This window comes from Suncus etruscus, chromosome 1, assembly GCF_024139225.1.
Source record: "Suncus etruscus isolate mSunEtr1 chromosome 1, mSunEtr1.pri.cur, whole genome shotgun sequence".
NCBI classification, from domain to species: Eukaryota; Metazoa; Chordata; class Mammalia; order Eulipotyphla; family Soricidae; genus Suncus; species Suncus etruscus.
Genome location: NC_064848.1, coordinates 150438361 through 150451387, shown reverse-complemented (window position 1 = coordinate 150451387; position 13027 = coordinate 150438361). Strand labels below are relative to the sequence as shown.

The following is a 13027-nucleotide window of genomic DNA, read 5'->3' as shown; positions in this document are numbered from 1 at the left end:
CTTCCATATGCATATACCTCATCCTAATGTCTATATTGGTGCTTTTCCCTAGCCATAATGACTCATGTCCATATCAATGTCCCTCCCTTCCAGATGATTTTCCTCCATAACTTTTATCATCTGACATGGGATCAAGTATTAATGTATCACTCATACATACATATATGATCATATATAAATAGTATCTCCAACTGGAAGATAAACTTCATAAGCACATTATCTATTTCTCACTTAAAAAGTATCTGCTATATAATAGAAATATATAGGAATGCATAATATAATGTAATACAACCCACCATGTAAATGAATTAAGTGGTGAATGAATGAGTAGGTTTATGACATGAATACTCATATACTTCATCTTTGTAAAATAGTGGTAGTGCTGGTATGGGGTTACCTATAACTAATGTCACTGAATCTGTTTTATTAAAAAAAAAGTAGTTAAGTCAAGCAACAAATCTAAAAATAATAAAAATTTAAAATGTATTGGGATAAGGACCTACATCAGGGGTCTCAAACTCGCGGCCCGCGGGCCATTTGTGGCCCTCCATACAACATTTTGTGGCCCTGCCCTAAAGGAATCTATTTTTTGTTTTGTTTTGTTTTAGTTGTTTGGGTCACACCCCCCAATGTTCAAGGCTTACTACTGACTTTGCACTCAAGGATCACCCTGACTTTGCCTCCTGTGGCCGCAGGTAAATTGAGTTTGAGACCCCTGACCCACATTGTTCTAAGTTCCCCGTATGATCTCACTCTAGTTCTCGCAACTCTACTTAAGTTAGAGACTGTGGCTGGTCTTCCTTTTACCGTACTGCAGGAAAGAATTAATGTTAACTAACTTAAGTAACTTTCCCCTTCTCCCTCTAGTACTCTGTAGCTTCTTAATTCTGTTCTCATTTTCCAAAACAAACCATCAATTTTCCTTTTAGTCCAGTTCTTCAACTATCTGAATAATGACTTGAATCCCTATTTAGGTGGCAGAGAAGGAAAGGTAGTTCAAGACCTTTGGTATGCCAGAGACCAAGGCCCCATCTTCCCAAAGGGGACTCCTGCAGCCTGTCCCAGGCACATCCCAAGACACTGGGAGAGATGAAGCACTGTGGACTGTCTGATAATGTTAAGGTGGACAACAAACAGGGGTTTTAGATATGGGCTTCAATGACAAGCTTTGAGTTTTTAGGGCCAAAGCTCCTCACCCTTCACTTCCAAAGTACAAACTATAGTAGGTCCCACTGGTGGCAAAGAAACTACTCTGCTAGGGCCTTTTCCAACTCTCAAGCTCCTGGGTGGCTAGTGTGACCATCCTAGCCACCATTCCACATCCACATTCCACACAGTTAAGTGCCATTTCCTAATGCTGCTGATCATACAACTTCCCAAATGTCCAGTTTGGAGTATAAGTGTCAAATGCTAATTCTAGTTATACAGTCATTTCCCAAGAGGGCAAGTCATATTTCCCGAGCTTTCTTGGCCTGAGAACCTTTGTAAGGTGGTGATCTGTAAAGGAGGAAAGCTGTGTGGTTGATGGACACCCCACACATAACATTAAAGGCATGCCAGTGGGTTGTATGCCCAAGTTGCCCTTGATCTTGGCTCTGAGATCAGGATTTCTCTGTCCATGAAAACAGACTTCATTTAGAACATGAAGAAAATAGCCACAGTTTCCATTTATCTATCACGAGAGCCACCACTGAATAAGGACTGTACTAAGTCTGACATTGTAGCAAGTCATTGGCTTACTGAATGCAATCTTCCTTCCTAGATAGCTTACTTACATGCCTTTCCTCTCTTATCCATGAATTCTAACATCTGAGGCACAGCATCCCCTGGACTAGTAGGAACAAAGTCCTGGCCATGTTTTTAAGGAGTACTGGATTGCATAGAGACCTCCTGAATCATTTCACTCCCGAAAAGAAAGAGTCCTCCAGTCATGCTTAGTTTTGGAAGTGCTCAGAATTGCTGGACCTTTGTCAAGGTCTTCATGTCAGAAGAGGAGTGTCTGAGGATTCGCCACACAGCTACAATGCTCTCAGGTGAGGTCGGTTGTGGGGTGGGGACCATTTGGCATCATTACTTTGCAAATCACTGCAATCACTCACACCTGATGACTTGTGCTTCTTCTGGACCTTCCCTTCATTCCCCCTGACAGATTGGGAGGAACAAAAGGTTACACTTATGACAGGTGGTAGGAAAAGAACCTTTAATGGTTTCCTTTTTCCATTACCTACTTGTGCCCTCAATTCTAGCTCTATGTACCTCCATATACCCTTTGTGCTATAAAAAAATGGGAGGCAGGGAGGGGAATGAACAGGGAGTAGGATGCAAGGTCTAGTATCAGCTCAAAAGTGCAGCTTTGGAGCCATGTTAATTTGGGAAGATGTGGGAAGCACCAGGGAGCAGGGAATCTTTGACTCAGTCTGTGATTAGGAATAGGAATCTAGGCTGGTCTCAGGGGTTGGGTGCTGGCTCTGGGTCTGGCACTCAATAGCTGAGGGAGGCAGGACAAAGGATCTATATCTTGTTATCTGGAAAGACAAGATCAGACTAGGTGCCTCAATGTCCCTTTGTTCCTAACATCTTAAGAGTCTAAATTAAAGACCAAAATTCATGTATAATTCAACCTGACTTGCAAAAGGAATCTGAGAGCTTTTATAGCAAAAGCACTGTTTTAATAAGGCTAAGAAGATGGGGAGTCCATGGAAGGAAGGGGAGAAGATCAGACAAGGAACAAAAGATAAGTTTGGGCTCTTTCCTGCCTCTCCATTGAAATGACAATGCCTCCATTGAAGCATTGAAATGTCTCTCCATTGAAACAAACCAACCCCCACAGTCTGCTATACATAATTCTCTTACATGTACGCAGCAGACATGCACCCGTGCAGGCACATAAAAACCAAGAGAATGAGTCAGACTCAGTTCTGGAGTTCCTGTGGCTTAAATTTAAATGTGGGGAGAGGGCCCCAAACCACAGAGCAGAAGCCTTGATCCCAGATCTTGCTCTCCCATATCATTCTCCAATGAAGAAACAGTACAGTTCCTGGGAGAAAGAGCAAGCTCTAAGACTGGGACTGGAAATAGATGAACCCTGAGAACTGTGCAGGGTTGACAGCTTAACAACTGCTCTCACATACACAAAACACATCAACCAAAGCCTACCATCCTGACCACTCACACAGGAGCACCATTGAATGGAAGCATCACTGCAAGAAATTCTAAGAAACACAACACAGATAGCTACATCATAAGCTCAAATGTGAGGCATATATTCGTGCATGTACAGCAATACCAACAAAGGACCAAAAACATTCATAAAGAGAAAAGAAATCACTCCTATGTAAAGTCCCCAACGACATACAGCACTGCACTGTTATCCAGAAGAGACCCCACTCACCATCCATAGAAGTGGTGGGAGGTGCTGCTGACTTCTTCCCAAGGGGGCAGTCTGGGAAGGAGGGGGAATCAGTTCACAAGGAGAAAGCTGAGAGCACTGCCTGAGCCAGGAGATCAAGGTCAATGTCGTCATAAATCACGCTGATGGGATGAACTTTAAATAGGAGGTGATGGAAATGGCACTTGACCTCCGTGCATTTTCTCCCTAAAGTCCATCACACATTCCAATCACGAGAAAAGCATCAGACACATGCCAGCAGAGGAGCCTTACCCTGCACTTGAGCAGAACAGTGAAAAGTGCTGAGATCCCACTGCCAGGTCGGTCTAAAGAAGTAGAATCAGTAAGTTTGATGCAGTGTTCTGGGGCTTTCACAGAGCAGGCAAAGGATGCCAGGGAGAAGGAAGTGATGGTTAATGATGTACTTCAGTGAAAACCAGTACTGCCTTATTGGGTGAAACCAATGCATAGCAACCATACAAGATGCTAACTATAGGAGAAATGAAGCGTAGGGACAGAGGGAAATACAGAAATTTCACTAACTGCTCACTTTTTCTGCACATTTGAAACTGCTATTTGGTGTTTTAATATCTGAAGATCAGGGCTGGGAGATAGTTCAGTGCTTTAGGGTACATGCTTAGTATGTACCTGGCTCCAGTTCAATTCCTGGTACTACATGGTCTCTTGTGCACTGCTGCATGCATCACTGAAGGCCCCTAGAACCACCAAAATATCCCAGGGAAATCCCGCACCCCAGGGCCTGGCCAATACTGCAGCCTTAGAACTTGGGAGCCCCCAGCACATCCAAAGATCTGCAGGCCAGATGTTCTCCTGTGGCCCGGGCCAGAACAGATAGAGAAGAACTGTGTGACAGCTATCTCTGCAGCAAAAGGAATTTCATCCTTAATACTGTGACTGGGGGTGAGACCCTGGACCCCACCTTGACGGAGGTTTTTGTGAGACTCAGAGAAAACACAGTTAGGTTGTGCTGGGTTCTGATGTAGAGTGTCTGTTCAAGATGTACTTCCTTTAACTTCCTACAAAATAAAAGCAGAAAAAGGGGTGGGTGCAAAAAAACAGAAAACAAACCAAAAAACCACCATGTCTCCCAATCTACCACAACACAACAAAACATTTCCAAAGGCAGAAAAGACACTGGAGAGAGAAAATGGTGGGAAATATGCACTGATGAAAGGTGTTGTACATTGTATGACTGAAAGTCCATCATGAACAACTTTGTAATTGTGAGAAAAAAAATAACCAACTTTTTACAACTTTTTACAACCTTATGAACAACCTTGTAACCATGTGTTTAAATAAAGTAATTTTTAAAAGATGAATGAAAATGCAGAGTGGAGGGCTTAAATAAGGGATCTACGAAGTCACCCTGGATTCCTTCAGAGTTGGCTTTAATGTCAAAAACTGTGCTTCATGATGGCAGTTTCAGAGATCTGAGGGTGAGGGAAGAGAAGGAGAATGAGTCCCATGGCAGAGGCTCTGTTTGGGCTGAAGATCTGGGTAGCCCCACCCCGCTTCCTGTGTTGGAATCTGAGGATCCAAGGCCATGGGATTATGAGAGAAGTTCGAGGGTGCTTAGATCTTGAGTGTGGCATCCTGAGGACAGAACAAGGTTTCTGAGAGCAAATGGTCCTTCTTCCACCAGAGGACAAAGCACAGAGGTGCCTTTGGAAGCCCAGAAGTTGATTCTCCCTAAACCTCTAACCTACCAGGCTTTGATCTGGATATGCAGGGTCTAGAAAGAGACACATAAGTTACTGGCAAGTAAGCATTATTTTGGTTTTATTTATTTATTTGGCTACACCTGGTGATGCTCAGGAGTTACTCCTGACTCCACATTAAGGGATAGTTTCTGGCAAAGCTCAGGGGACCATATGGGATGCCAGGGATGGAACCTGGGTTAGCCAACCAGGTTGGCTGCAGCAAGTCAGTGCTCCTCACTACACTATTGCTCCAGCTCCAGCAAGTGTTTCTATGACAACAAGCCTGAGAGATGACAGCATTGAGGGTAAGGGTAAGGAAGTATATTTTGTCAGTGCTTCTGGAAGCCTCTGGTGCCTGGAGAGTGAATGAGTGACCTGCTTCATCTATAGTTTTGAGTTCTGCTTTCTCTGGAGGATGGACAAACAGATGTGTGGTCAGTGTGCATGGACAGGAGACTCCAGTCTCACCCCAGAGTTGGGCAGCAGGCAATACTGACTGATACGCGACTGTGCAGGATTGTATATGGCACAAGCCGCTTGGAGATAGCTGAGTGTCCCAGTCAATGAATGGCTGGTGAATTGTAAGTGGTAGGCACAGTCCATGCTCCTCCTGTCTCTGCATGGCTGATACCACTGATGAGTCATCAAGACTTGTCTCTGGCGCCAAGCAGGGTGGACAGTCTGGACTGCACTATTCCCTAGAGGTCCTGCCAAGGGGGCGAAACTGGATCCTGGCCCAGGGCCCCCAGCTTTCTCCTCCCCCCAGCCCGATTCAGCTGTCCTACTTCATTAACTGCCTCTTTGGGGCCAAGTGTTAATTAAATACACTCACAAAGTATGGGCTTCTCTCCCTAAGGGCAAACAGCTACAGATGGAAAAGAGGGGTGCCCAAGATGAACCACGAATACCACATCAGCCCTGAGAAGAAAGCATGCATGTAATCCTTCCTTTTCAACTCGACCAGAGACATTTCCCTGCAACCAATTGCAGCCCCATATTACCACTCTGGACTCTGAGTTGGCCTTTTGGGTCACTTCTTGTCTACCTACTTGCCATATGCAAGGCTGGCGAGCTCCTCAGCAACAGCCGCTGCTTTTGCTCCTGCTTCCAAGGTATCTAATAGGTAGTTTGGAAATCCCCTTCCCCTCCCAACAGATCCCTTTCTCTGTTGGTTACTAATTCCTGAAGTCCCAGCCTAGTGAAAACCTAGTGAAAAAGTCCCTGTTTTCATCATTATGACACTGAGGCTGGACTTTATATGTCAGGTAGTCAGTCTCACTGAGGTTGTGCCAGTAAGTAGAGATACTCTAAGCTCTTCTCCAGAACAGCACCAGACAAGTCTGAGAGGTCAGGAGCCAAGGAGGGCAGAGACTGGAAGGCAAGGGTTCAAAGGATAGAGGTCAGAAGGCAGGGGCTGGGAAATTCTGGGACAAGTGGGCAGTTGAGTCATTATCCCTGGGCACTCCATTTTAATGGTTTCTGACTTATCATTCCAGCATCTTAGCTGCTCTCTCTGATGAATCTCCACCCTTCCTCATTCTTGACCAAACCAAACTCTTAAAATCTGTATACACAGCAGGTGCTCTAGGTATGAAGCTCTATTCAGGATCCTGGGCTAAGTAGAAGAGAGAGCTTCATTTTTCCTTCAAGGCTGCCACCTACAGGATCAGTTCTTGGTGGCTTTGTCCCTTGGCTTTGTCCCTTCTATTGGGGCCTGGCTAGTTGTTACCTCTCAGCCCAGACTCTGAATAATCCAGCCAGGGAATAGGGAGCAAAGCTCCAAGAGGGAGGGGATGGGTTTGTTCCAACTAAGGCCCCAGCAGTGCTCAGGGCTTATTCCTCTCTCTGTACTCAGAGATCACTTCTGGCAGGGCTCAAGGAACCATATGTATTGCCTGATATTGAATTCAGGTCAACCACATGCAAGGCAAGCAGACATCTTAACCATGTATACCTCTCTAGTCTAGAGAGCCATGTTTCTTAAATTCTTTCTGGAGGTGACTCACTCTGTAAACTTTACAATAAAGTTACCTCTATTGTGCTATTGAATGAGTTTGAAATGGAGAATCAGGAGCAGGGAAGTTCCTTATTCTCCCTAGATCCCCAATACAACATCTCTCCAGATGAAACCAAACATCACCTGCCCCCAAGTTAGCTGTGTTTTCTATTCCTGTAATTTCTTCTTTTCTAGGCTGTTCTGTTTAGGAATTGTACTCTCCATCAGTTCTGAAGTCTTGGTTCTTCACTTAATCTGCTTGGTTTGCAGTCCATTCATGGGGGTATTGTTGATTGTTTTCTGTTAGTTCTTTTTAGAGTTGGAGAGATAGTACAAGGTTGAAAGCTCTTGACTTGTATGTGGCATAACCCAGTTTGATCCTCTGTAGTGCATGTAGTCCCCTGAACATAGCCAGGAGTAATCTCAGAGCACAGAGCCAGGAGTAAGCCCTGAGCACTGCTGTGTGTGGCCCTCACACTGAATGTTCTTACTGAAGGCTAATATTCCACGGCATAGCTACACTCAAGTTTATTTTTCTCTTCACCAGTTGAAAAGCCTCTGAGTTGCTTCTTTATGGACTGATTGTGAAAAAAAAAACTTGTGCTGACACAAATGTACAGATTTCCATGCAAATACTTCTTTTCATTTCTCTTGGTTGATGGTCTGTCTATGATGGTGCACAAATGCTGAGCTTTGTAAAGAAACTGCCAGTTTGAAGATAGGCTTTGGAGGAAGAAACTATTGACAGAAAGTACTTGCCTCTCTCTTACTCCAAAATCTAGTGTGTGTGCAGTGACTGAGTCTTCTTCACGAAGGAGTGCTCTCTGGTCCTGTGGTGACAATGCCCACAGTCATGACACCCCCCCCATGGTTATGACAACCCCCACACTGGACAGCCAGACCAGTGGTACCATGTCTTCTCAGCCTCTGATGCCCAGAGCTAACACAGTGAAGAGTACTTTGGAGAAGTAAACTCCTGAAGGATGGAGGAACAGACCCTGCAGTCCCAGCTCCATTCCAATCTCTGCCTTCTACCTGCTGGATCTCTCGCATGTCCTGGTCCCATAACCAGGATGGGGAAGTCTGACCAGCCTTACCTCCCATGAGGAAGAGCAGCCCTGCCACATACTGCATAAGGCCTCGGTCCCAGCAGCAGCCCAGCACGCCGATGAGCCAGCCAAAGAGGATGATGGCCACCGCCATGCCCATGAAGCCTGCAGTCATCCTTCGCAGGTCTGTTGGGAGCAAGAAGACAAGAAGTGGGTCAGAGGATGTGGTGCAAGTGGGGTTGTGCCCTTCAGGGGTTTTGCCCCAGAATAAGAATTTGCACAGGGAACTTTCTGGTTTAAGAGAGGGCACCTTCAGTTTTTGCAAGAGCATCAAGGCTGCTTAGTGGAGGACCATAGTTACAGAGGTCTGCATTACTATGGGGCATCCCCATCCAGCTCAGGGTCCTAAACGTAATACTCTTCACTCCATGAATGCTGAGAAGGAAAAAAATGGGTATAGTGACTGACTGGGGTGGGGGGAGAGGTTTGGTACTGTGGCTGCCCCTGCAGTTAGTTCCTCACCTCTCCTTTCTCTCTTCCCTTCTCTCTCCTTCCTGTCTCCTCTATCCTACTCCATCCTCCCCCTTCTTTCTTCCTCTCTCCATTCTCCCTCTTCTCTTTTCTCCACTCCCTTCTTCCTCTCTATCCTCCCTCTTTCCTCCCTCCTAGTTCCTACCCACTTCCACCCTCATCTCCATTTCTTCTTTTCTTCCTGTCTCCTTCCTCTTCTTATTTTCTTGTCACCACCCTTCCTACTCTCTCCATACAGCTTCTCCCTCCCTCTTCTCTCCATCCTCTTTCCATCCACCTTCCTATCTTCTTTACTTCATCCTCTTTCTATCTCCCTTCCTCCCTCCATTATTCCTCCCCTTTCTTTTTTTCATCTCTTCTCTTTCTCCTTCTTCCCTCCTTTCTCCTCTCTTCTTCAATCTCCATCTCCCTCATTCCTCTCTCCTCCCTCATCTCTCCATCTTCCTTCCTCCTCCTTCTATCCTTCCTCTCTCCTTTTTTCTTCCTCCTCCTTCCTCCATCTTACCTCCTCTCTTTCTCCTTCATTCCATCTTTTCTCTTCCTTCTATTTTCCTTGTCCCTCTCTCTTCCCTCCCTAAGTCCTTCCTTCAGAATCTGGCTGGTCAAGGGTGTGGAAGGTATTGATGGTGCTGTATCCTTGTCTTCCTAGCCCATTCCAGGAGTTCAAGTTGGGGCTATACTTCCTTCTTTCAAATGACTCCTCCCTGTGGGTCCCCGAGGTTCCAGGCCAGGTCCTCTCTGCTCCTTCGAACAAGTGCATTTGTGGGGCAGAGTAAGCTGTCTGCAAGCTATTTTAGCCAGAGGCATTGTCTCCTGCCAGTCAGTTCCACAAGGATCTTGTTCTGAATCTGGCCACCTCAGCTCACCACTTCTCCCTACTACTCTTCTACTCTATCCCAGCAGCTGCCGAGCTTCCCTCTTACCCAGCAGCACCCAGCTCTAGTCACAGGCACTTTCTCAGGCCCAACACCTTTCCCTACCGTCTCCATTTGTGTGAAAGAGCCTCCAGAGAGCCTAGGCCTGCTGGTGGGGCTCCAAGGAGGTGCAATGCTGTTCCTCCAGCTGTTTAGAGATCTGAGTTGGGGGATCTGACAGAGCAGCATCAGGACACATTCTCCATTTTCCAAGGAGGGTAGTCAAAGCACTTCAGCACTTTATGAGAAAGCGAACATGTCCCCAGTCTCTGTGGAGGGTATTTGGGGTGGGATCTGTGTACCCACACAAGTATCCTATGATTATACCTTGTTTTACCCAAACCAAAGATCAGCCCAATTTACTTTGTATCTGTTTGTTTGGAACTTGGTTTCACCCAAAACAAAGACTGTCTTATATGTAAATCTGGGCAGGCCAGGCTCAGGATAGCCTGAGCTATCTGCCCTTACTCTCCCACCTGGGGGTGGTCTCTGAGCTCAATAAAAACAATTCTGGCAGGCAGCTTAAGTTGGATACAAGATAGATGATGGCCAGACTACACATGTTTCACGCTCATCCTGGTCTAGATTATTTCATACACAATCCTGATTCAGATTCATTCATCCAGGTTGTAAATATGGCACATGGGGGGTCGGAGTGTGGCGCAAGCAGTAGGGCGTATGCCTTGTAAGAGCTAACCTAGGATGGACTGTGGTTTGATCCTCTGCATCCCATATGGTCCCCCAAGCCAGGAGCGATTTCAAGCACATAGCCAAGAGGAACCCGTGAGTGTCACCAGAAAGAAGAAACCAAAAACCAAAAACCAAAAACCAAAAAAAAAAAAAAAAAAAAAAAAAAGGCACATGGGGCCATTTTATAGTATATCTTACCTTTATTGTAAAAATAAACTTTAAGTCACCTCCCCAGGCCCCAGAAAGAACCTTTTTATAATCACTGTGTTTACTCACTCTGCCCATAGCCTAACTTAGTACTAATGGACAGAGTCTATATTTCTGTCCCCATCTCTTCCTGTTTTTTCTACTAAAAAAAAAAAAAAAAAAAGGAAGAAGAAGAAGAAAAGAGGGAGGATGAAAACCTGAGATTCTGAACAAACATTATGCAGAGTCAGCCTAAGAATATCCCTGGGAAAGAACCTGAATGCTGTTGGATTCTGCTGGCAAAGAGGGAGATAAAGAGAAACCTCCATGGCCTGCACCGGGCTTGAGTACATTATTGACAGTCTGTGACCTGTACATTTAACATTCTAGTTTTCCCAATATGAAAAGTGCATTCTACACTCTTTTAGAAAAAGAATGTAGTTCTGTGCAGTGAAAAGCAGTGGGCAAAGGGGGCTGACAAAAGAAGGTAGAGAAGCAAAAGGCAAAGGGAGCCATTTAAATCAAGCCTGAAAAAGCAGGTCTCCTCATGGAAAATAAATTTTATTTTGAAGCCTACATTCCTATTAACATTTAAATAGAAAGGTATGGCTTGCAACTCAACACAGGGCACCAGGATATCTGCATTTAAATAAACGACACTTACAGAAAGGAGATATATATGGCTTTGAATAGATTTTATATGCTCTTTAGAGACCCTGCATTTAAAAATTGATGATGTTTTATTTTTCTCATTAAAACATTTGGGTGTGTCTGACTGAGGCCTTAGTGATGGTGAAGTCTTGGAAACAGTGAGGACTCTAGTGTTAAGAGCACAAAGTGTTCATCAAGGCCACTATCTCTCTCTCCAGTGGCAACGTGAACACCTCTAGGAGGGCTAACCTGCAGTGTCCTTCTGCAGAACAGGGTTATATTATTCATATAAGCCCAAGAGAAGGGATAAGGGCAGGGAAGTGTTAACTGCTGTGGGAGTTGAACATTCACTCTTGAATCAATCAGTTCTTGGGAGTTCAAGGTCACAAAAGAGGCAGATTGAGCAAGATGCTGAAGACTCAATTTCCACCTGTCTGTTTTGCCTTGGGGGGCTGTGTCAATCTAGAAAGAAGAGTCACCCATATCCACAGCCACCACCATCTAAGTTCATTATCCCTGCTCCACAGACTCACGACTAATCTCAAAAGACCAAGCCACAAAAATACTGGTCTTTGGTCTGAAAATTCTTGGGTGCCCTCAAGAGGGGATGGGCCAAGTTCTGCCCTACCAAAGCCCCAACACCTGCATCCACACTCCATCATGCCAATGGACCAATTTCACTGCTTCATGATTAATATCTGCAAGGACAGCCTAGCCAATAAAAAGTCCAAGTGCACTGTTTTGGGGGCTGAAAACTCCGGGGTCTTCTCAGAATAGGAATATGTATTTTTTCCTGTTACCCCCATACTTTCAGAAACCCCACCAGCCATACCTAAATCCCACAGCCAACACCATATAACCTCATAGACCTGATTCTAACAGATTCTAGAATTTCTGGAACACGTGGACACATATGATGATACCTTAAAATTCCTTAGTTATGGAATAGGCTTGAGTACTCAGAGAATGTTCCTCAGACATATAACCACCTAGTTTTTGATAAAGAAGCAAGAAATCCTAAATGGAGCAAGGAAAGCCTATTCAACACGTGGTGTTGGCACAACTGGTTAGTCACTTGCAAAAAAGCGAACTCAGACCCCCAGCTAACACCATGTATGAAGGTAAAATCCAAATGAATTAAAGACCTTGATATCAGATCTGAAACTATAAGGTATATAGAACAACATGTAGGTAAAACACTCCATGACATTGAGACTAACAGCATCTTGAAGGAGGAAACAGCACTCTCCAAACAAGTGGAAGAAGAGATAAACAGATGGGACTATATTAAGCTGAGAAGCTTCTGCATCTCAAAGGAGATAGTGCCCAGAATACAAAATCCACCCATCGTGTCGGAGAAACTATTCACCTAATACCCATCAGGTAAAGGACTAATATCCAAAATATACAAGGTACTGACAGAACTACACAAGAAAAAAAACATCTAACCCCATAAAAAATGGGGAGAAGAAATGAACAGACACTTTGTAAAAGAAGAAAGGCAAATGGCTAAAAGGCACATGAAAAGATGCTCAACATCACTAATCGTCAGGGAGATGCAAATCTAAACTACTATGAGGTACCACCTCACGCCACTAAGATTGGCACACATCACAAAGAAGGAAAACAAGCAGTGCTGGCGGGGATGTGGAGAGAAAGGAACTCTTTTTCACTGCTGGTGGGAATACCGTCTAGTACAACCTTTATGGAAAGCGATATGGAGATTCCTTCACAAACTGGAAATTGAGCTCCCATACGATCCAGCTATACCACTCCCAGGAATATACCAGAAGAACACAAAAATACAATACAAAAATCCCTTCCTCACACCTATATTCATTGCAGCACTATTTACCATAGCAAGACTCTGGAAACAACCAAGATGCCCTTCAACAAATTAG

At 44.8% G+C, this 13027-nt stretch overlaps 1 protein-coding gene across 1 annotated transcript in view; it reads right to left on the bottom strand.

Annotated features, from left to right (window-relative positions):
* The window catches only part of TMEM178B (transmembrane protein 178B), a 405178-nt gene that overhangs the window by 23606 nt on the left and 368545 nt on the right, over positions 1-13027 (bottom strand). Inside the window, exon 3 of the mRNA XM_049775451.1 lies at positions 8203-8340. Coding sequence (XP_049631408.1) covers positions 8203-8340 — 138 coding nt within the window. The remainder of the gene's footprint in view (positions 1-8202; positions 8341-13027) is intronic.